Source organism: Lissotriton vulgaris, chromosome 6 (genome assembly GCF_964263255.1).
Source record: "Lissotriton vulgaris chromosome 6, aLisVul1.2, whole genome shotgun sequence".
Classification (NCBI taxonomy): domain Eukaryota; kingdom Metazoa; phylum Chordata; class Amphibia; order Caudata; family Salamandridae; genus Lissotriton; species Lissotriton vulgaris.
The window spans coordinates 648,657,273-648,682,687 of record NC_141694.1 but is presented as its reverse complement, the minus strand read 5'-3'; the positions used below and the strand labels follow the sequence as shown (position 1 = coordinate 648,682,687).

General features: G+C 48.4%; 1 protein-coding gene across 1 annotated transcript in view; it reads right to left on the bottom strand.

Annotated features, from left to right (window-relative positions):
- MDN1 (midasin AAA ATPase 1) overlaps nucleotides 1-25,415 on the bottom strand; it is a 2,142,100-nt gene that overhangs the window by 1,963,051 nt on the left and 153,634 nt on the right. The window contains exon 17 of the mRNA XM_086926648.1: nucleotides 924-1,027. Within this exon, the coding sequence (XP_086782774.1) occupies nucleotides 924-1,027 (104 nt within the window). The remainder of the gene's footprint in view (nucleotides 1-923; nucleotides 1,028-25,415) is intronic.

The window sequence follows — 25,415 nt, the reverse complement described above, 5'->3', positions numbered from 1 at the left end:
TTGCCCAAGCCGCGAGGCTTCAAACTCATACATTGGAGGGACCTTGAAGGCCGGAGCGGGACCGGAGCGGGACCGGAGCGGGACCGGAGCAGTCTCTGTGCCCATGACTTCTATATGAACCGCTTCTTCAATTTCCTGATTTCGGCGCCTGCTAACTTGGCTTCTTTTTACAGATGGCCATGTATTTTGCAAAAGCCAGGTTATTACTGTGTTTTCATTTTTTGGGGAAGGTTGTGTTGGTGCCAAGATACGTGTCAGGTGAACAATATGCTTTAAAAGGGTCTATTATGTTATTATTATTATTTTTATTTACATTTTTTTTACAGTATTCACAAGACTTGAAGTAGTGTTTGGTACCAAGGCACCAAACAATCATTATGAGCGACAGTAACCAACATCAGTCAAGTTACAGGACAAATTTGACTTGAACCCTGTTTTAGGAGGAGACATACTGCACACTTTTTAAAACTTTTTTAGGGAAATCTGTCTGAAAGACAGGAAGAGCAGCTCTGGATACACAGCGGTAGGTGTGGAAAGAAAGAAATTTATCAGGTTGCACTCTTATAGTGGCCCCCTGGTCATCTGGAACAGACAGACCAGTCATGAAGCCACGTAATGCCACCTGTTGACGCATGAGAAAATTGCTTGACAAAACCACAATAAAAAAGAAAGCAGAATATACCTGCAATATCCTGAAACTTAGGATGTTGTAGCCAGTTAGATCTCAGACAGAATGGCACAACCCGCAACCGATCACCATTCTAAAAGTAATTTTTTTTTACACATTTTTTAATTATTTCATGGTAGAAGGTGCACGGTCCATAAAAGTAGCAGCGATTATGTTCATGTCTAATAACAACTAAAAGAAGAAATCCATGGCTGAAGTGGTGAGTAGGTCAATGCAAAGTCATTGAAATACTTACCTCAACAAAAGCAAACATCAGGGCATTTTCTGCCATTTTCATCTGCTGCTGGGCTTGACTGACACGCATAGAAAAAGCCTCCCACTTTTCTTTTAGCAGCACATCTAAACAGAAAAAAAGAATGAGTAAATTGTGCAACAAAGGAAAAGTGGAAATAAATGAAGCAGTCTCTCATTCTTAATTAAATGCTTTAACATCTTAATTACTTGAAAATAGCTGATGAACAGCCTCCTCATTTTATTAGTTGACTAGCAGCCCGTCCCGACGTTGTCCAGGTATAAATTGCTGCCGGCCAGTTGTATATTGTTTTGTAGGATTTCGTTTTGATAGCATTTCTTATCTGTGACAGGCCTGTAAAACGCTCCGATTCACAGTGCACTGCTAATGCACTTAAGAGAGCACGTTCAGTAGTGTGTGAAAGTTTCCCTACTTTATTTTTCCTTGCAATATTATATAGCGCAAACTCGACAACATGGCATGAGCACAATTTACATTACAGAAGAACACATTCATTTGTGGTAGGCACGGGGAGACAAAGCGATTTGCCTGGAATCACAGGATGTTGAGCTGATGCTGAGATTCGAACGTAGCTCCCCAGCTCTAAAGTTCTCAATTCTAGAACTTGTGGCAGGAGGTGTGTCTAAAAGTGTATGTCGGTGCTGGCCATCAATGAGAGAGACCTGTGCATTTTTCAAATGGGTGGTGAAAGTATGTTGCTGGAGATGTGGGCCGCCGTGCCACCAATGTACTTACCGGAGGAGGGTTAACACCCATTATTCTGCAACTTTCTTTCCGCATACCATCACTCCGCATACTTTCATTACGAAAGTACCAGGACTCCACAATGCCATTATAACGCATGGCATTACACTTTATATGCTTTTACCACGCATACATTTACAACGAAATTCGTTGTAAATGCATGAATGGTAAAAGCATGTTTTTTTTTAATGTTTGGATAAGGTAAGTATGGGTATATGTTTTGGGGTATTTAGGTATTTTAAGGGTTCAAATATAGTTTTGGGTTAAGGGGTACAGGGGTAGTTTTAGAGTTTAGGGATAGGTATGGGTTTTGGGGTACAGGGGTATATTTAGGGTTCAGGGCTAGGTTTGGGTTTTGGGGTACAGGGGTATTTTAAGGGTTCAGGGCTAGGTTTGGGTTTTGAGGTACAGGGGTATTTATAGGGTTCAGGGCTAGGTTTGGGGTACAGGGGTATTTTTAGGGTTTAGGGATAGGTTTGGGTTTTGGGGTACAGGGTATATTTATAGGGTTGAGATGGGTTAGTGTTTAAGGGTGTTGGGGTATTTTAAGGAGTAAGGGTGGGTTATGATTATGGGGTGCAGGGGTATTTAAAGGGAGCAGGGTGGGATTAGCACACGATATGAGACTTGGCATGAAGGGCGGAACGTACCACACGCACCCAGCGTTTGTCACGCCCCCAGCACAACGCAGACACGCCCACAAGGGACTACTTTGTTGGCATGGTTCTTTTACCTTTTAAATGTATATGAAGGGCGTCTGCATAGCCTATGTCCTTCTGCTGCAACTGCCCTTTCCAACGCTGTATTGGGTGTTGATTGGTGTTGTGGTTCCTGAGATTACCCGCCTCAAAGGTTTGGGCTCTCTCTTTATTATATTAGTATGGATTTATGTTTGAGTGCACACTGATAAAATAAAAAAATAATATGATCATGAAAGAGTACAAGTACAAAGTGATGAAGGGACAGTCATTAAATAGGATGAGGTGCCCTAAACATAATTACCCATGTGAGGAAAATGGCTGCATTCAAACCTTGAATCTGAAAAGGTTTTGTTTGAACTGGGGGAGAATGCAGCAGTCTTACTTGTGATAGACTAGCATACTCTTTAGTAACTGTATATACATAAAGTACTTTCCTTTTATAACAAATATTTCTGGTGGATACTGCATTTTTCTGCTGATTCATCCCCTTGGAAATACCCCCAAGTGCAAGACTGGAAGGACGGTGAAACTATTCTCCAAGCAGTCAATCCCCAGCAGAGCCACACAACTCCAGTGGCAGGATCATCAACCCTCAAAAGTGGCCCCACCAGGCTATAAGCTGCAACATCTGGCATGCAGGCACCAGTTTCATCATGATTTTCCAACACCCAATCAAGATAGCGGAAAAGAACCACAACAAGCTTATCAGAAATGACAAAAAAGTAACTGTAAGCTTTGAAACTTTATTAGGTTTAGCACTACCTCAGAAGGGTAGGAGGAATGACAGTAAGGAACATCCGGGAAGATAGAGTATCCACCAGAAAGTGTACCTTATACTTGGGATGGATACTTCTTTTTGCGTAATTCCCACCTCTTGAATAAATCCCACCGGGATGCTGGATTGAGTGGTGATGGCTAAACAAGGAAGCATTGAAAAACAGCTCCAGCACAATAGCAAATGCTTCTTGCTTAGGAGCTGAGCAGTAAAGTTTGGCAAAAACGTCCATTGAGGACTAAGAATCTGTCCAGCAAAGAGCTAATAGGACACCTGTGGTCAGAGCCAAGACCACCATGGCTCTGGCGGAATGTGACCTAATACCGGGTCTGGTGGCTTAGTGGGCTGATGAATCCTCTGTAGAAGCCTGTGTTCGGCCTCATGGTGACAGGTTCAGATTACGGTGGGTTCACTCAGCCTTTCATCCTCCGGAGGTCGATAAAATGAGTACCATTGAGTTGGATAACAATAAACTTCTGTTATTCAGCGTCAAAATTCACTTCTGTGAAAGTGCCCTTTACAAATCCATGGTATTTTATAGCAGCAGACAAATCTTTTTCTCTTAGTCACAGTTGTAACTGATCATTATTCAGAGGTGACCCAATGAGAGATGGGCATGGGTTTCTTCTACAACACAGCGGTAACCTTTATCGCCCCAAGAAGACAAAACTGCATATTCACTTGATTCTATTTAGTACAATAAATTTAGTATGAGACAGCCCTCTGGAGATCCTTTCTGTGCAACCACTCCTCCTCTTTAAACAGGAAGAGGAAGGAGAGAAAAAAGCCTGGAGAGTGACAGGCTTGCTTACTTGGCAACAAGACACCACTTTTGGCAAAAAGGAAGTGTTGGTAGAACATAGAATTCAGACACAAAAGGCTCACATGACAGCTTTCCTGTGGTTTAAATAGAGATGCCACAATGAAAACAAGAACAGGCATGCGGTTAAAAGTATGCCTAACCTTTCAAAAACCTGGCACCAGGGGCAACTTCAACAAAGATTGTTGGTCAAGCATAAACTGAGAACATCACACCCAAGTACCTTTTGAGATCGACAAGCCCAGCTAAGTGAGGGAGAGCCAAAATGCAAAATATACGACAGGCAAGCCTCGTAAGAGGCATGGTTCTTAGTCCAGCAGCAAGAAACAGCCTTGTTCCAGCATGCAACATAAATAGACTTTGTACCCAGTTTTGAGGCAGCCAGAATAACATCCACCAGCTAAAAAATCTAAATAACATCACTCAATATCCACACATGGAATCAAAGTGGCAGAAAAATTAGGTGTAAGTCTCCACCATCCTCCCATAAACCAGTACTGCCATGGGAGAAAGAAGAGGCAGAACATGGAGTTCAAACAGCTTGGTAAACTCCTCACCCAGTCCAGGACAAAGATTTTCTACCATGCACACTTACCTGTTCTGTATCACCCACAAAATGAGGAGGATCAAACTGAGTGAAAAAGGCAAGCCCAGAATCTATTGCAAACAGAATGCGCCTCCCTAGAACCATGTGGTGAAATGCATAGGGCACAGAAAAGATAGCACTTCCTGTTGAACAAGTACTTACCTTCGGTAACGCCTTATCTGGTAGAGAATGTATCTAGTCGCAGATTACTTAACTTGTAAATTTCCTCAGCTGTCAGACTGGATCCGGAAGATTGTTCGTTAGCAGAACCCCTGCATGGCAGTAGGTGGTGTCAATCAGCTCTGTGTCATCAGGACCGTAAGTGGCGTTACGATACCTATATAGGGTCCACTGAGGCACGCTGACGTGACAAGGAGTTACCGAAAGTTAACTATCTTATATAGACTGAATGTTTTGATTTGTTCTGCATTTCGTTCATCAATTGTGTGTCTTTTGCTTTCTCGCCCTAAGTGCGCCAGGTATGTAATGTAATGTTTACTTGTAAAGCGCACTGTTGCCTGTCGGCGTCCTGGCGCAGTATACCGCTGGGGAACCTGTCCTGGCTTTCCCTGTGGGATGGTCCCTACTGGGAATCCCCAAGGTGGAGCCAGGCATCCCCGGCGTTGATGGGGCCGTTGTGGAGATTAGGCAAGCTAATGCCTAGAGTTGCCGAGTGGGACCCCTGGTTAGAGTAGGCACCGAGGCAAGAATTATTGAGTACGCTGCCCCTGGTCTACGACCCTGCCGCGTCGGGAATTGAACCCTGGTCCCGGGCCGACTTCTGCTCCCGGGTATGCCGCCTCCAACCAGTGAGCCACACCATTCCATCAGACGTGGGTCCTGGGCTAACTGTGCCATTGGAATAAAGCTATCCTGGCTGAAGAAGGGTGAAACCCTGAAACCGGTCCTAGTATGCTTGTATTTGTTCTGCATTCCATCCATCAATTGAGTGAGGTAGGGGCAGCCTATTTGGAGGATCCATGTTCATGCTCAGAAGCTTGGGATACCAGACTCTACATGCCCAATCCAGAGCCAAAGGATGCCTTGGGGCCAGTCATTCTTAAACTTCTTTAGAACTATGGGTTGGAATGGTATAGGCCTTAAGGCTAACAAGGAGGCCAAATCTCAACTTGAGACGAAAAGGGTCTCAGAGTGAGAGCAGACACTGCGTGTTCTCATTGGTGGCAAACAGACCTAACGAAGCTGTAGTCACTGCTGAGATGTCATTCGTAATCTGATGGGCATCCTCCGCATAGTTTGTCTGCTCTGGCTTTCAGAGAACCTGCTAGATGTTGAACTACCAGAGATATTCCTTAGTGTTTAACCAAGTCCAGAGATGCAGGACCTCTTGACAAAGGGAGTATGACCCCCCCCCCAACCCGTCCAATTTATTGCTGTACCACATGGCGGTGGAGCGGTGTAGGAAGCTGGACATCTTTACAGATATCCCCCAACTTTTTTCCTCCAATTGAATACTTGAGACAGTGCACTGAAGTATGCTAACCAGGCTCCAGTTCAGTGGTCTTTCCCCTAAAACTGACATGTTCAATTGTAACCCAATTGGCAAGGGCTTTAGCACCCTTATAAGTTCCTAGTAAACGGTACCCCCATTACCTAGGTGTAGGAAAGTGGCCATTTTTGTCATGGTCCTCCCCACTTTTTGAAACTGGTACAGATGTTTTTTTACTGATGTGCAATGAAACCCTGTGTAGGAAGCAGTCTCTTTATATAGTTAACCAAAAAGGGTTTATGTAAAGATTCCAGTTATCCCTTATAAGTGCACAGGGTATTGCTCTAGCAATCCCAATGTGCTCCCTTAGGGGGCTGATAAGCCTTGGACTTATCAGAGAGGAATGTTCGACATCTGCAATACACACCATGTCAATAAAGGACGCACAATTCAATAAGAACACCACCAACTTAAAAATAAACGTAACACTTATTTTTATATATTTGGCACCAAGATCATCAAAATCAGGTAAGTATGTTTCAAGATAGAAATGCTTTCAGTTTTCCAGAGTCAACCCTTAGTGCAATTGTCAGAGGCAGCAATGTCATCCTATGGAGGAAAAACACATACTGGATGCAGGTTCTTTACAGCAACTTATGAGACCAATCTCCTGGACAGGGATGAGTATGGGGCAAGGGGCAAGGTCCAAGGCACCACTAATAGGTCACCTTGGGCAAAACTAGGGAGGCTGGGTGCAAAGGTGCAATACAGTGTTTGATTCCCATTTGAGGTTAATGGGGATCGGACGGTCAGAAAGAGGCTATAGATTTAGACACAGGGGCCAGTCCAGCGGCACCTACAGGGCGGCTCAGGTCTCATGATGCTCAAGGACGTGGGGACACCTTTGCTCCTCTTTTTCTCGTACTGGGACAGCCAGGTACAGCGCTGACCTGAGGTTTCGGGTTTCTGTCACAGGAATCACTTGCAGTAGAGTGAGCCAGCACAAAGAGGCTGCAGACCCCTCCAGGAAGTCCACAGCTGGAAAACCCAAGGTGGGCTTCGAGTCTGGATGGTCTGGGGACCACACTGGCACCATTGGCTGACTACAACTCAGGCTAGGTGGCACAGGTGCATTAGTGCTTTCCGGTGTCTGGTTTTTCGCAGTCCGGAGACCTCGCAGGGCTTCTGGGATGCCTGCAGGATGCAGGGGAGCAGCTCCTCTACTCCACAGTGGTTGCTAGCTCTTAATTAAAGGCCGGAAGTCCTCCCAGGCTTTTGGAGGCACAGGCAGCTGCAGGAGGAGTCTTCTTTGGCGCAATTGTAGAGGACAGCAGACAGGTTGGCACCAAGTCAGTTGCTTATCTTCTGTTCTTGTGACTCTTCATTGTCTGTCTTCTTTCATGGCGGTAGGATCGGATTTCCTGGTGCCAAGGGATCCCCTAAAGACAACATTTAGGGGCATTAGGGAAGAGTAAGGTAGACCCCAGGGGTCATTATGCCCTCTATAGGACCACTTCCAGCAGTAAATGGGCATAACCCTGTCCCAGCGTTCCTAATTCTGCCATCACAAAGATGGCAGAGACTGAAAATGTGTGTCCACATCAAGCAGCCCACCTTAGTGGTGGAACTAGTCTGAGGGGCGAACACATTTCTCGGACTACCAATTTTGCCACCAGTCCAGGCGCCAAATGGGCCATGGTCAGAGGGGGTGGCATCCCCCTGAGGGTAGGCGGATTTGCATACTAAAGGTGGCAGGCTCTTAATAGCCCCCTGCCTTGGAATGCAAATGTACAGGTCAATCAATTAATCAATCAATCAAATCATTTGTAAGGCGCACTACTTACCCGTGAGGGTCTCAAGGCGCTGGGGGAAGGGCGGTGGGTTGCTGCTACTGCTCGAAGAGCCAGGTCTTGAGGAGTCTTCTGAAGGTCAGTAGGTCTTGGGTCTGCCGTATTTTGGTGGGGAGGGTGTTCCAGGTCTTGGCGGATAGGTGGGAGAAGGATCTGCCACCGGAGGTCGCTCTTTGGATGCGGGGGACTGCAGCGATGGCGTGGCCGGTGGAGCGGAGCTGGCGAGTGGGGGTGTAGAAGCCGAGTCATCTGTTGAGGCACGCTGGTCTGGTGTTGTGGAGGGCTTTGTGTGTGTGGGTGAGGAGCGTGAAGGTTATCCTTTTGTTGACAGGGAGCCAGTGCAGGTCTCTCAGGTGGAGTGTGATCTGGCTGCTGCGGGGAATGTTTAGGATCAAACGTGCGGAGGCGTTCTGGATGCGTTGCAGCCGTCTCAGGTGTTTGGACGAGGCTCCAGCGTAAAGTGCGTTTCCGAAGTCCAGCCTGCTGCTGACGAGGGCCTCTGTGACCGTTCTTGTTTCAGTGGGGATCCACTTGTAGACCCTGCGGAGCATGCGGAGGGTGTTGAAGGAGGAGGAGACGGCGTTGATCTGTGTAGTCATGGAGAGGGTGGAGTCGAAGATGACCCCTAGGTTGCGTGCATGGTTTGGAGCTGTTCCCAGTGCGGTTAGCCAGGTCATCCTCCTGAGAGCGTTTAACCATACCCCTGGGGGTCATAAACTCATCTGTGGTGGCAGGCTGGTCAGGACCAGTCCGCCAACACATCAGTAGTTGGTAGATTTTCAGGGGGCATCTCTAAGGTGCCCTCTGGGTGCATGTATTAATAAATCTATCAATGGAATCAGTGTGGGTTCATTGATACACTGATTCCATTGAATTCCACTGATTTTGATACTAAAAGATCTTTTGTTTCAATGGAGCCATCATGTAGCGGGTGAACTCGTTTTCACCAGTGTCCAGCACATGTTCTAAATAAAAATGGCTTCCCTGGTCACTTCTACTGGCAGTAATTGAACTGGCCAGGACAGGGGCATATCTGCTCGTGTAGATATGCCCACATATACAGTATAGTTAGGCTGTCCTGTTTTAGGTTTAAACCTATAATAACTGATAAAACTCCACTGATGGGGAAATAGCCCTCACCAGTGCAAACATAAAAAAAACTCTGAGGGCGTGGCCAAGATGGCGGGCTGAACGGACGTGCTATGCCCTGTTAGCCCCCTTCACGCCGCGGTGGCCCTCGAAAACAGGTGCATCTTGACCCCTGAGAGGTGGGCAGTGCCCACCGGCTTGGTGATCGACCGCCAGCGGGCAGTGGCAAGCGGATTCGGCGTGGCCGGCGCGCAGGCCCAGAGTGGAGAGCGCCCTCGGCCGCGGCGAGCCCGGGGCTGGGAGATCCAGGGAGCACCACGTATCGACCCCACTGGCTGCGGAGCAAGCTGAGACCGGCGCCCCCAACCGCGGCAGCGTACAGACCCCCGGGGGCTGGCGGAGGTGGAGTGAGCCGCCCCCGAGTCGGAGTGAGAGGTGGCGGCCCGGTGCACATCTGCACCGTCGCTAATTGAGGCCCCGGCTTGGGCCTTTGCGGACAGCCCCGGCCATCATCTGCGGAGACAGCGAGGAGCCAGGCAAGAGACGAAGGACGCGTCGCTCGGCCTGAGCGGGGGCTTTGAGCTCCGCACCTGTGGAGGGACGACAGTGGCGATAGGGAGTAGGTCTCCGCCCGGCGCCCCATCGGCGTGCCGCCCGAGGCAATGCCCCGGCTTTGGGCCTGGTGGCGGCAGCAGGGCCCAGCGGACCGGAGCGGCAGCGGTGAGGCCAGCGTGGTGGGCGACAGACGGACACAGCTGGAGCCGAGAGCAACAGGAGGCTTGCCGAGTGACGCCCCTGCCCCCCCACAACACAGTGGACCGGCCCGAACAGAACACTCGAAGGTAAGCCCGCGCGTCCCTGGGGCCACGCAGCAACGGATTGAGGACACTAGACAGGCGGCCCCGGGGGGTGCGGGTGAGACCTCGCACAAGGACCGAAGGGCAGAGCACTGAGCCGGCGGCACAGAGGAGCAGCACCGATGTCTGGACGGTTGGGCCTCCCGACCACGTGGTTGCCCGCCCTCGGACCGGAGGCATTCGGAGGCTGCGGGGCCGAGGGCCGGACGTGTGCGGCGCCAACGGGGTGACCTGGGCCCTGTGGCGCCAGTAGGAAGAGGCAGGCCCCCCCGCCGGAGCACTGAAGGTGGGGTGTGACCGGCGACGGCTAGAACGGTGCCCCCCAGCACCCGGCTTACTGGAGAGCCCTGGGGTGCCAGGAGACCACGGCGGCAGAGCAGACCGGGCCGCTGTTCTCGGGGGGCAGAGTGATCGAGCCCCCGGTTAGGAGTGTACAAGAGAGTGGAGTACCTGGGAGCGGGAGCCGGTGGGCCCAGCGGAGAGGAGTGGCACGGAGGTATTGGTGGGGGAGGATTGGAGGCCGCAGGGGCTCTGCTGGTGGCCCCGCGCCGGACGAGTGCAGACGGGAGTAGGCTTCCCCCCGGAGCTGGCCGAGCCACAGACCTGCGACGGGAGGAGGTATGGCCAGCTCAAGTCGCAGAACCAACCGCACCATCACAGACATGCTCGCGAAACCCACCAGCAAGGGAGGGAAGACACAGACGCCCCCCTCTACCCCAGCAGCCACAATCTCGCAGCAGCAGGAAGAGCGGGAGGCCCCTATCACGCGCACCTTCCTGGAGACACTATTTAACACCCTTAGAGATGACTTCCAGGCTCTCAAGCAGGACATTGCAGGGGAACAGCTGGAGCTACGCCGTGACTTGGATGGCTTGGGGGAGAGGGTAGCGGCGGTAGAGGAGTCCGGCCACGCTCGCAGTGACGAGCTCATGCACTTGCAACAAGAGGTCCTCCGCCTTCAAGAGCAACAAGTAGGCCTCCAGGCACACGCGGAGGACCTGGAGAACTGCTCACGAAGAAATAACATTAGGGTCCGGAATGTGCCACAGGGTGCCGAGGGGAACAGTGTCACTGGATACCTGCAGGCCCTCTTTCGTGCGGTCTTGGGGGAAGCGGAGACTAGCACCGGCCCCCCCACCCGACATACTGGCCTACTTCCCAGATTCCCCGTTGAAGGAACGGATTCTCCAGGAGGCCCGGCGGCAGCAACCTTTGCAATTCCGGGGAGTGACTGTGGCGTTGTATCAAGATCGGTCAGCCATCACGCTGCAGAAGCGGCGCGAGTTCAAACCCGTGACCACCTTTCTACGTGAGAAAGAAATACCGTATTCCTGGGGCCACCCGTTCCGGATCATCTTTAAGTGGCAAGGGAAACTGCACCAACTTCGCTCCCTCAGAGACACCTGCTCCCTTTTGAACATTGACTTGCCGGACCCCTCGGTTTCGGAGGATGAAAAGCAACATGGCTCTCAGGCAGGGTCGGAGCAGCGAGGTCAGGGTGACTGGCGGAAAGTCAGACGGAGATGCAGGCGGGGGGCCCGCTTGAAGCCAGACCCTGAAACGATATCTCAGGAACAGGCGGCAGCAGTACAGGAAGTGGAGCGAGATACCACTGTAGCCCCGTGAGCAGCACGAGAGGGCCACTGCTCACACCTCGCTTTGAAATGGGGGGATTGGGGGGCAGGGAGAGAGCCGCTACTGTCACGTTTCCCATAGACACTCTTCTACGGACCTGTGAGGTTTAACAGGCCCGGGACTATGGTTCATTTCATTTGGTTCCAAGTTGGGGTTCCTCGGAGGGGGGAGGACGGGGAGGGTAGTGGGGTGAGGGCGGGGGGAGGACCCTTGGGATTTGTTGGTGCTGAAATAGGGGGGGGGCAGTTGTTTGGGGGGGGAGAGGGGGAGGCGGGAGGGGACCTTCTTGTCCGCTGGCGCCACAAGATGGCACTGACTGTTCATCCTTTAGGCCACCGATCCGCACTTACCAGGAGCGAGTCCGCGCCCCGCACCCAGGTTGATGTATCACTTGACCGTTCTTTCCCTGAATGTTAGGGGACTCAATAGCCCAAACAAGCGCAAGGCGATTCTCTCTTTCCTAGAGCGCTCGCGAGCGCACATCTGTCTCCTGCAGGAGACGCACCTGCTGTCCAAAGATGGTCATAGGCTTCGGTCCCGGGCCTTTCCTGAGCAGCTGTTCTCGTCCACCTCTAAGAAGGTGGCGGGAGTGGCCATATTGGTGGCGAGGTCCTTTAGGGGGAAGGTGCTGCAGAAGGAGGCGGAGATCAAGGGCAGGCTACTGCTCCACAGCTTCCAGGTGGCGGGGCAGACGCTTCTAATTGGCTCTGTGTACGCCTCCAATGAAGGTCAGGAGAGGTTCCTGCGCACGGCGCAAGAGGCGGCCACAGCCAACACACAACAACACTTACTTCTGGGGGGAGACCTCAATCTAGTGTTCCACAATGTCACTGACCGCTCCAGCCAGAGGGTGGGCCAGGTGGGAGCCTTGTCAACAGAGGGGCACGCTCATCTCGCCGACCTGGGACTGACGGATTTGTGGCGGCACCTTCACCCTCACGACACAGCCTACACCCACTATTCCGCAGCCCATAAGACTTACGCCCGGCTGGACTACCTGCTTTGCTTAACTCTCCTAGTGGGGCGCGCGCAGGGAGTAGAAATACACCCGGCCTCGCTCTCTGACCACTCACCGATTTCGGCAACTTTCATGGTGCCCGATACGCCGAACCCACAACGGCACTGGTGCTTGCGCGACGGCCTACTGCAGAGCCCTTCCTCGGTGGAAAAGATTAAGATGGCCATCGACCACTTTCTCCAGCACAATGCTAACGGGGACACTTCCAAGGCCACTCAATGGGTCGCGCTCAAGGCAGTCCTTCGTGGCGAATTTATCTCTCTGGCAGCGGCCAACAATAGAGAGCGCGCGCAAAAGAGGGCTGACCTTTCGCAGCGTGTTCGGGAGTTGGAGCAGTTGCACCAACGCACCGGAGCGGCCAGTGCATGGCGACAACTCTGCACGGAACGGAAGATGCTAGGGGCGTTAGACCAGGATGTCGCGGAATTTGCTGCGATACGTCTGAAGCATGCCTACTATACAGGGGGGGGGGGGGGGGTACCGATGTGGGAAATTGTTGGTGTGCAAGTTGCAGGAACAAAGGCAATGCAGACATGTCCAGGCCATCCAGCCCACTCAGGGGGATCTGATCACAGACAGCGCTGCTATAGCGGCAGCATTTGAGGCCTTTTATACCGATCTGTACGATGCAGACGAATTCGATTGGCAGCACGGTAGCGACTACCTTGACGGGGCAACTCTCCCGTCTTTGACTGAGGCTCAGTCTCAGTTCTTAGACAGGCCCATCGGTCTGGAGGAGGTCATTTCTGCGATCTCCCGCCTTAAACTGGGGAAGTCCCCGGGCCCCGATGGCTACTCGGCGGCTTTTTACAAAAAGTTCTGCCAGCAGATAGCCCCCCTATTGCGGGACCTGTTCAACACCTTCGATAAGGCCGGGACTATCCCCCCCCCGAAATGCTGGAAGCAGCCATATCAGTGATACCCAAGGCCGGAAGAGATCCCTCCCGATGCAGCTCGTACAGGCCCATTTCTCTATTAAATGTGGACCTGAAGTTGTATACGGGTATCATCGCGAACCGGCTGGCACCATATATGCAGCAGCTGATCGATCCCGACCAGGCCGGCTTCATCCCTCAGCGGCAAACGAGCGACAACACCAGACGCGTTGTTCACCTTATAGAGGCCGGTTCACGCACAAGAGCGGGATGTATGCTGCTTACCATAGACGCCGAGGAGGCATTTGATAGGGTGCACTGGCCCTATCTTGAGCAGACTCTTCAGAGATTCGGCCTTGGGGAGACCACCCGTACCCGAATCTTTAATTGCTACCGCCAGCTCACGGCGACAGTAAGGGTCAATGGACATACCTCGCCGTGTCTCCCGATTGGTAGGGGGACCAGACAGGGTTGCCCGCTCTCCCCTCTCCTGTTTGCGCTATGCATGGAGCCAATGGCGCAAAGGGTCAGGCGCCATCCCTATATCCGGGGCATTCCCAACGGGGGGGGACACTCACAAGATCAGCCTGTTCGCTGACGATGTCTTGCTCTCCCTGATGGACCCTATGCAGTCATTGCGGGCTCTGTTGGTGGAACTACACTCCTTCGCGCAGGCGTCGGGCTTCAAAATCAACGTTGATAAGTCGGTGGCTCTAAATGTGTCCCTACCCGCAGACGTTCTGGCGGACGCCAAATCCGAATTCGACCTGCAGTGGTCAGCTTCCACAGTTTCGTATCTGGGGGTCCTTCTGGCACCCACAGTGCGGGGAACGGCAGACGCTAACTATGCCAAACTGAGCACGCAAATCAATGAGACGCTGAGAAAGTGGAACCGCCTCACTCTATCCTGGCTCGGACGCGTAGCGGCCATTAAGATGACGCTTTTGCCGCAGATTCTCTACATCTTTCAAACCCTCCCGCTACGCCCCCGACAGGTTGGCTCCAGAAGACCCAGGCAGACTTGACACGCTATGTCTGGAACGGGCGCCGTCCCCGCTTTAGGCAGTGAATAGCGTCTCTCCCACCGGCGCATGGGGGCGTTGGTCTGCCGGACCTCACCGTTAATTTCCAAGCAGCACAGCTGCGCACACTAGTGGAATGGTACCAACTTGAATCCAGCAAACACTGGCTCTTTCAAGACCAGGCGGTGGCTGGCCGCCCCCTCCAAGGTGTACCCTTCCTACCGAGGTGTCATAGACCCCCTAATCTTTACGCGTCGCATATCACAAGCACAGTGATGAAAGTTTGGGATCAGGTAGCGGTGCGGAATGAACTCACTTCATTCCCTTCCCCGCTGACGCCCATATTCGGGAACCCCGATTTCACACCGGGCCTGGATCCGCAGGCATTCAAAACTTGGAGGACCACTCCCTGCAGGGAAGTGGGACATATGTTTAACCTGGAGGGGATCCTCTCCTTTCAGAAAGTGAGAGAGGATTACGGGATACAAGAGGCGGATCGACTCCCTTACCTGCAGGCCCGACACTGGGTCCTACATCCATCCGTTCGTTCGTCCCGGCGCGCAACGTTTCCTCACGCCATATGAGAAATGGCTTCTCACGGGCACGTCAGAGAAGAAACTACTCTCAGATCTATATCAACACCTACTCCTCACACACATACACACCTACCACCCAGGGAGGGCCAGATGGGAGGAAGACCTCGGGAGGCCACTCACACAGAAGGAATGGGAGGGAATTTATCATAGAGCCAGACATTCGGCCTACCATACTGGCCTCACAGAGACCGTGACGAAAGTAGCCATGTATTGGTATCACACCCCGGCGCGCATACATCGATGGGACCCCAAGACAAGCGATCGCTGCTGGAGGGGGTGTGGGAACGGGACACGCTTGAACACCTGCTCTGGAGCTGTGAGAAGCTGCAACAATACTGGTCCACCATCCTGGATCTCATAGACGCACACTTAGACACTCAACTGCCTCGATTCCCTGCCTATGTGCTACTGGGCTTGCGGAATACACTGATGTATCCCCTGAAATCTGTGAGAGGGAGGTTGATTGCCATAGCGCTAGGTGCTGCGGTACAAAATATAGTGGCACGCTGGAGGGACCCACAGCCCCCCGTACACCTTGGCTGGCTCCATAGACTCTGGATGGTGCTGGGGATGGAGAAGCTATCCCTGACGGCAGCGGGGCGGGGTGAGGAGTTTGCAGACCTTTGGTGGCCATTTCTGACGCTGCTCACAGGGGAATTTGGGAATTGAGCTGCCCCGCTACCTGCGACTACTGCACTTGGCGGACACTCCTATCCTGGCACTTAAGGTCAAGACTCGGAGGCACGCACCTCAGACAGGAAGGGTGCGGGTACCAGCTGCCTAGACCAGTTGTACTAAAAGGGTTCAGGCTGACATTACTTAGCGGACAAGAAGGTGGGGTGGGGAATGGGATTGGGGGGGTAGTTTGGGCTTGTTGGGGGTTTCACCATATTGCATAGATGGCTACAGTATCCGACTCATGCCATACTTGTTTGACGCGGCCGGCCCGGCTGGGTTGTAGGCGGCTTGCTGTGTTAGATATATACCGAATGATGCTAGTGCCCGCCAAGAGTTTCTCTATACACTGTAATTGTGCGGCCGGTGCCTTCGCATGCACGGGTCGGAATGTTCTGTTGCACTGAATAAAAAACATTTAATACTAAAAAAACTCTGAAAAAACACCTGCATAACAACAACCTAAATGCCATTCAAGCAAAAGAAAAGGAGAGTGAAATGGCCATGGTTTTCTTCCTGAAGGGGCAAATACAATGTAACTTTGTAATTCAATCTATCACCCAGCAAGACTGGGCTAACATTCTGCTTGACGTTTATTGTTTAGTGATGTCACTAAAATACTGTTTCTTCTTCCTTATTATTTTTCAGTTTTGTGGTCTTTGGTCTAAAGATGCAGGGTTTAGAAACTTGTTGTAGGTCTTTTTTAATTATTTTATAAACTGTAGAGAATCAAAAAATATCAAAATCATGTTTGATATTTTGGGTAGGTTTGATTCTTTTATTGATAGGTAAAATGGCTGGTTTCAAATGAACCTTTCCCAATATGTGCCATCACATTTACCCACAGAGAATGGGTAAAAACCCTTGACATATCAGCACCCGGTTTTTAGTGAGTCAGTATTGATAGTAGGTGAATTGCAAACACCTCAGGCTTCAAACATTCAATGCAAGATATAGTGACAACAAGTGCTATCACCAAGCATCTGAGATAGTAGTAAAAACCTGACTGGATGGAACGCAGTGTCATGTGGAATGCTGCTGCAAAAAGGTTTTTTTCCAAGTTCAACAAAGATTGGGGTGATATTGTTTGTATTTGCAGGGATTCAGCTATGTATATGAAAAAGTTGGGTGATGACCTGTCGAAATCGATACCGGAGCTGAAGTGCTTCCCTATAAGAGATCCTTGCCACTTGTTGGATGGTATGCTGAAAGGATCTTTACAGTCCTCCGAGTTAAGGAAGAATGCTATTGACTTTTTAGTCCATTCTGGTGCACTGGTTTTTATGCGTGGGAACTAAAACACATATTTCTCATTTTGTGCTTTCTGTGGCATCAAATAAAGAGTCATCCAAACTGTGTCACTTAGCTGATGGTTATCAGCCCAATGGGCTGAGAATGATATATTATCCATGTGGAAACAGAATTTTTGCTGAGTGAGGATGCCAAAGGCAAGAAATGTGAGGATCTTTGGTCGCATATTGATGGTGATGTGGAAAAAAGTACACTCTACTGCATTCTTCGATTTTTTACAGGAAAACATATCTGCTGTAGTGGACATTATAAAAAAACTAGAGTCTGTAAAAACCCTTGTCTGCCAAGTGTTCAGCATAATTGATGTAGATGTGAAACATCTCCTTGAGAGTAGGTTGGGTGACACCTTTAGTGACATTGGCACTGCAACATATTCCATGTTATAGTGCTTGCCACTTGGTAAACAAAGCAATGTTGAAGAACAATTCAGGAACTTTTATTTTACAATGTATGAAAAATGGCTTGAAATGATTAATAGAATTTTCTCTTTAGATTCATAAGTGCTTCATTTTTGACTGCTTCAATAACTAAGGGTATAAGCGACCAGTTCAAAGCAAATGTTGCAGAACCTGCCCAGAGAATCTCAATCTTCAAGTGCACCAGTATTGGCATGGAAAGCTATGACAATGACCAGAGTTAGCAAATTGTGTTCTGGCTGTTTTGGCGTTGCTAGTCTTAAGTGCCAATGCTGAGAGGGCATTTTCACAGAAAAAAGTTTACATGAGAAGGAAAAAGTGAGCGCACATGATCAAATACTCAATGTAGAAGTATTGTATAGTGTACCACAATAGGTTTGATTTGCAGACATTTGGACTACATATACACTGTACGTACACTGTCTATATACCATGCATTATCAGTGTAGAAAGTAGGCAGTAATAAGAGCAGAACGTTCCATAAACACTGGAAAACACTGTTTCTGCCGTATATAATGGCGCGAAAATGTGTAACCACTGATAACCACTTTTTTAAAGATATTGAAATCACTTGATAACACTGAAAAAACTCAACCAGAGTTCATCAAAAATAGAAACTGAAAACAGGAAAGCCTAAGTCTAGTTAAGCTATCTGGTTTTAGGTTTAAACCTAGAACAACTGATAAAACCCCACCGAAAGGGAACTAGCCCTCATCAGTGTAAACATATAAACAATGAAAAAACGCCTGCAGGACCACAAACGAAATGCCATTCAAAGAAAGGAAAAGAAGAGTGAAAGCCATTTTTATTTCTTCATGAAGGGGCCAATACAATGTAGCTGTTATAATGCGGAGAGGGTGTGGCTTCACAGCTAGCGCAGACCCCTTTGAAGCTGGGGAACCAGGTTTGAATCTGGGGGAAGGTTCAAACATCCAGTGATTCTGGGCAAATCACGTAATTATATATGTATATGTTCGTCTGTAATGCAATTGTTGCTCATGTTAAGTGCTTTGATACATTTGAGTCTTGTTTTGCGCTATATAAAAACTACAAAAAAAATTTGATTATTTTATAAAGAGTGGAGAATCAGGCAATATCAAAATCATATTTGATATTTTGGCTAAGTTTGGTTCGCTCACTGATAGATAAAATGGTTGGCTTCATAAAACATTTCCTAATATGTACCGTCATATTGATGTCCCCGACAGAAAATGGGTGAAACCCTTTGATACATCAGCCCCCTTTTAAAGCGAGTCAGTATTGATAGTAGGTGAATTGCCCAACACCCCAGGCTTTAAACATTCAATGAAGGGTACAATTCCAAGTATCTGATATAGTGGTGAAAACATGGCACCAGACTTTTGGAAAACATGGGAACACAGTGTCAACTTGGAATGCTGGTACAAAACGTTCTTACCAAATTCAACAAAGATTGAAGTGATATTGTTTGCATTTGCAGTGATTCAGATATGTATATAAAAAGAAGTTGTGTGATGACCGGTCAATAGCGATACCGGAGCTTAAGTGAGCTCCTGTTTTAGATGCTTGCCACTTGCTATATGTTATGCTGCATGCATATTTACAATCTTCAGATTTTATTAACAATGCTATTGACTTTGTAGTCCATTCTGGTGCACTTTTTCGCTATGTGCGGTAACTATCAAGCAAATATTTCTCATTTTGAGGTATGTGGGGTATCAAAGGAAGAATTGTCTCAACTGTGTCATTTAGCCAGTGGTTCTCAGTCCTAGAGACCGTGAATGCTATTTTATCCATGTGGTGACCGTTTACAGAATGTTTGCTTAGTGATGATGCCAAAGGCAAGAAATGTGAGGATCTTCGGTTGCATATGGATAGTGATGTGACAAAGTACACTCTACTGCATCCTTTAATTTTTACACAAAAACATGACTGCTGTAGCAGACATAATACAAAAACTAGAGTCTGAAAAACACCCTGGTCTAACAAGTGTTCAGCGTAGTTGGTGTAGATGTGACATTTCCTTGAGAGTAGGCTGCGTGAACATTTTAGTGACTTTGGCACTGCAAAATGTTCCATGTTAAAATGCTTGCCACTTGATAAACAAAGAAATGTTGAGGAGCAATTCATGACATTTTATTTTACAATGCATGAGAAATGGCTTGCAACGATGCATAGAAATGTCCCATCACCAACCATGGCATTTGAAGTCAATGAAGCTTCACTGTGGTACTCTGCACAAGTTCTAGATCGAATCCATAAAGAGTAATTTCCTCCAGACTTTGAAAAGTACTCCTTCATTTTTGACCTCCTCAATAACTCTGTGGCATAAGCCCAAAACTGCACTGTGCCCAAAACTGCTCCAATGAAAGGGATCGCCTGAGAGGGAGTCAAGTGTGACCTTGCCATGTCGATAGTGAACCCCAGTGAGTCACGATGGTTCGCAGTAGTCTGAAGATCGTAGACGACAGCCTGAGGAGAGTGGGCCTTCAAACAACCAGTCATCAAGATAGGGAAGACTGGCACCCACGGATCTAATCAGATGAGCTGCAAACATCTCCATCACCGAGGGTCGTTTGTAAGGCCAAAGGGGAGCACAGTGAACTGAAAGTGCTTGCGGCCTACAGCAAACCACAAATAGCGCCGAGGGCAGGCAGGACAGGAATATGAAAATAGGTGTCCTGCAAGTTCAACTACCATTAATTCACCTGGATCCAGGGCAGACAAGACCTGAGCCAAAGTGAACATTTTGAATTACTCCTTCTCGAGGAAGTGATTGAGAGTTATAATATTGAGGATAGGACAAAGGCCTTTGTCTTTTTTTGGGGAACCAGAAAGTAGCTGGAAAAATCACAGTCTACTTCTGGCACCGGAACCCTCTCTATGGCTTCCTTGGCCAAGAGAGGCATGACCTCCTCATGGAGAAGGGGCAGATGATCCTTCATTAGCCGGTCGTGAGATGGTGGCATGGGGGAGGGATAGTGTTCTGGTGGCTTACCACCGAGTGTGCCTACAGGGCGGCATTGTTTGAGTATTAAAGCCCACCCCTTGCGGAGCTCGGACTGAGGCCTTCTCTCCTCTCCTTCCCCCCCCGTTGCCCTCCAGAGCTCCCTCCTCTTCCCCCCCCTCCTGCGCACCTGACGGATCTTGTGACTAGATCCCTACTGTTGACTTAACATGACTCGTGCCTACCCCTGCCCGCCTGACCGGAGAACGACAAATACACACACACACACACACACACACTTCCGCTATTACACACTGTCTAGTCTCTAGTTTTCACACCTTTTCAGATTGTTCTCAATAATTGTTAATCTTTTTTTCTGTAATAAAGCTTTGGATATATATTGCATTACCAATGTACACAACATGCTTTGATACACTGCCAAGGCACAGGTTATGATCTGCACTGAACAATCCCTGATGGGGTTTTGGAGAATGACATTTGTTTCATCACCTTTCACGCAAATCAATCTTTCTTTTTTGTTATACTCATTTCTTGTTATGCCGGTGGCTAATGAAGTTGTCATACCATACCGACTCACTTGCTTTGCAGTTGCTCTTCACAAATGTATTCCTACATGTATACAGGCGACTGTATTGGCCACGGCCTCGTCAATTGTACCAACGCATAACTGTTTAATTTTCTCATATGTGTATGGATGTATCATGCTACAAAATACAAATGCAATAAACATATTCAAACAAAAAAAGAAATGGGGTAGGGATAGTGTTGAAGGGGAGGGAGGTGTCCCTTCAGACAATCTGAAAAACCCACTTCTCTAATGTTCTGCATTGTCAGCAGGGAAGGTGATGGTGAATCCTGCCGCCATCTGGGTGGATATAGGACAGCAAAGAGGTCTAAGGACCTGCTCGTAGCACATGAATCATTAAAGCTCCTAGCCTGCCTTGTCTAAGAGACTGGCGCCATCTCAGGGCAATCCAGCGAAAAGCCAGTTCTCAGACAGGTGTGCCACCTAAGAGCCACTGTCCTGAAAACTGTTCTGCCTAGTGAGTTGATCGTGTCAAGTCTGCATTGAATAGTTAACTCGGTCTCCCCTCTCCAGTCAGTGACAGGTTGGGAGAATACAGTCCAGGCCTCCTCCGGGATATGTGGGAGCACTTACTCAACCGTATCCTACAAAATGTGGTCATAAAGGCCTAAAAGGCATGCCGTGTTCACAAACCGCAATGCCAGGCTGGCGGAAAACATAATTTTCCCAAATAAGTCCAGCCTCTTCGATTCCCTATCTGGAAAAGCGTCTTGTTCGATAAAGGCTTGGACCACCAAGCTCTCGGGGGTAGAGTGTTGCTTGAGGAAGTTTGGGTCCCCAGGTGAGGGGCGATGGCAGCAGGCTATCTTCCTAGTCACAGGAGACCCTGTGTTGGTTTTGGACAAGGTACCCAAAAGGACATCAGTGAGGGCGTCACTGAATGGGAGTAAGGGTTCCGATGTGGAGACTCCCGGTTACAGTACCTCTTTTTTTTTTTAAAACAATTAATTTTATTGATTCCGTTCATATAAGCAGTACAAGCTAATGTCTTTGTGTTACATTTCAGAAGTCATTCCATAATATACAGTTGATCTATTAACATGGTCGGTATCGTACTCATTTATCCAATTATAGTGGTTATAATCAATCAATTTTTGCATGTACAATTAATTTCATATACATTTCCTATAAATGTGCCTATACACATTCGTAATGACTAATAAAGCAATCCAGCCTGAAACACAATAAACTTCCTCAACTCCAAGTTATCCCACCACCCCCAATTGGCTCACTCCATTACTCTTCGTCTTAAGGTTCAGTTGTACAGATTCCCTTTGGGCTATTACTACTGAACTTATTTACTTATTAAACAGTTCCTCATTGAAGAGTGTTGTATAGGGGGATGGCACTGCATGGTCCCGGTGACCTATGGAGGAGAAGGCAGCACCCACTAAAGCTCGGAAAATTCCGCCATGTCTTTAGCCGTCAGTGTTTCCAACATCTGGTCCCACTCCATGGCAATTGGGATTTTGCGCACTCCACGTAATTCCTCCCTTCTTATGATGGCACTTTCTGGCCCTCCATATTGGACCATCTCTGTGTGGCCAGGTGTGTAATGGAGGGAAGAAAGCAGATTTCCACCTCATTGTGATGGCACGTTTCGCTACAAGGACAGCCATATCTGCAAATGTGTACTGTACTCTCTGATTTTTCGGTTGAGGGTGTAGTCCTAGTATGAAATTATTGTCATCAGCCAATATGCCATCCACAAATAGGGTACCTACTGTTGTCACTCCCTCATGTGCCACTGTAAAATCCTTTGCCTGTGTAATTACTCCAGGTGTAGTGGGTAATCCAAGTAGTGAGGCACTAGGTAATCATTTGATATATTAGGATGCCAGTCTACAATATAGGAGGGCTGTTTTGAGCAAAGAGGGCGTCTCAGATGGTATTTTGGAGCCAGGCAGTAATAGTGTGTGTAGCGTTCCTTGATCTACTTTTTGTGTTGTGTAGCCAATTTTCATTTAGATTGCGGCCCGCTAGCCAATATGCCAGCCAATGCAGTCGGCGAGCCATGCAATACGCCCAGAAATCAGGAGCCCCCAGTGCCCCTCCTCCGTTGCCAGTTGTAGTTTTGCCAGGCTCACTCTCCTACGTTCTTTACCCCATATCAACTCCATGAGGAGAGTGTCCAGAGTCCGAAAGACACCGGCCGGGATCAGAATCGGTATGTTAGTGAAATACTATAACAATCCTGGGAATAACATCTTCTTAGAGAACTGCTATTCTACCCATGACCGAAAGAGTCAATGATGACCAGAAGGAGACCTGGGCTCCTTGCAATCTAATTGATTTCAATAAGTTCCCCTCTAGGAGGTCCTGAGGCGTTCTGTATATTTGTATACAAAAATACTTGAAGGTTTGTGGTGCCACCATCAAGTCTACTTGATCAAAATGGACGGGTTCTGGATCTTCTCTAAATTGCATAAAGAATGAAATGCATGAGACTTTGTAGCATTGATTGCCAGCCCTGAAACAGACTCGAATTGCTGGATTATAGTAGGAATGGGATTCAGATCTACGGTGAGTTCTTTGATGTATAATATAAGGTCATCAGCATATGCCAACACTATATGTGTTGTCTCCCCTATTGGGATCCCTTTCTTTACAGCGTCCCTCCGAAGTTTAATGAGTAGAGGTTCTAACGCCAGTACAAATAGTGTAGGAGACAGAGGAAAGCCCAGTCTTGTACATCTTGCCACTGAGTAGGGGCGAGAAATGTGGGATCCAGTAAGGACCCGAGCAGTAGGTGCAGTGTATAGAAGTTTGGCCCTCTTTATATAACCAGGGGCTATGCCGAATCTTTGCATGATTGCAGTATATCGAACGCCTGCTGAAGGTCAGGGAGAGATACAGCCAGTCTTACAGGAGATCTTGGAAGCGGCTTCCATAACACAGTGCAGACGCCTTATATTCAGGGATGTATTGCAACCCGGTACAAAGCCACATTGATCTGCATGTATGAGTTTTGAAAGATACGGGAGTAGCAGACTCCACAGAATTTTACTAATTATCTTATATTCGGTAGATAAAATGGAGAGAGAGCGATAACCTGACATGTCACACGGGTCTCGATTTGGGTTGGAAAGTAGTATGACTAGTGCCTACATGGTAGTTAGTGGTAGGGAGTGGGCCTCCTGTGCCGAATTAAATAAGCATGCAAGTTGAGGAGTAAGATTGGCTGCAAATATAAAGTAAAATTCTTCTGGTTAGCCATCTAGGCCAGGGGTCTTATGTGGGAGTTCCCTAATGTCCTCTTTAATTTCGGCCCTTGTGATTGGGTCGTCTAACTCCTCCTGGGTTTTTCTGATAAGTTAGGGTAAGTCAAGCGCTCCAGGAATGCTTCTATATGTTCCGGCAGTGCATTCTTTGGGGCGCTGTATAACATCTCATAATCGTTACTGAATGCAGTATTGATTTCTGCCTGGGTATTCACTATAGTGCCATCTTGCAATGCTACTTCCGGTATTGATATAATTGTGATCGGATGGAGTTTTGCCCAGGTACGTAGTTTGGGATACTTGAGGTGTGATGGATTAGGAACAGAATATTCTATCTAATCTAGTATGTAGTTGGTGGGTTGGAAAGTAGAAAGAGTATTCGCGATTTGTAAGGTTTTGGAGACGCCACACATCTTTAATCGCCCGCCCTACAGCCCAAGACCTCAGAACTCTGCGTGCTTAATGGAGGCAGCTCCTCAAACCGGTGGATGGGAGCGGTCAAGGTGTATATCAAGAGTAGTCCCCTCCCAGTGCCCACAGGATATAAACCCAGTACGCTAATACTGTTTTCAGGTTAGTAAGGTATTTATCCTGTTGGTAATTTGGAGCATAGACGCTATCTATAACTATGTGTACCCCGTCAAGTGTCCCATGCACTACAGTGTATCTTCCATGGGCATCTAATCATTGTTCTATATTTACGAACGGTACCCTGTGTCTGCCCCATTGAGTGTTCCTCTTACAAATGCGGAATATGATGTAGTGAATATCTGGTCTCTCCATTTCTTTATGTAGTTTGATTACCTCAGTCAGTAAGATGGGTTTCCTGGAGAAAGGCGATCTGTATTTTCTGTCTGTTTAATAGGGCGCGGATCGGATGACGTTGGTTTACTGAGCCCATCCCCCTAACATTCCAACTTAATACTTTATATTTGTCCAACACAATCAGAAGCGTATCAGTCTATTCATAGTGTAACAACCCCTGTATGTACAACGTAGATTATGTGTGTCACAACTTTGAGTGAGCCAGAGCCCCCAGAAAAAACAACTGAAATAAAAAACCAAATACTAGGACTAGCACTAAAACTTTACTGATCCAAACATTACTCAAAACAATTTGAAAGTCCAATCGGCTAGCTAATGTAGAGACAGCAGGGGGCGTGGTTCCTGTTTGGAGCGTAGTACCTTCATTCAAGACGAAGCTCCTCACCGTCCGGACCCTTATTGCATATGGAAAGATATGGGACACCAGGGGGTAGAAGACAATTCAAAATCTTACTTTCCTCCAACGTGAACTCTT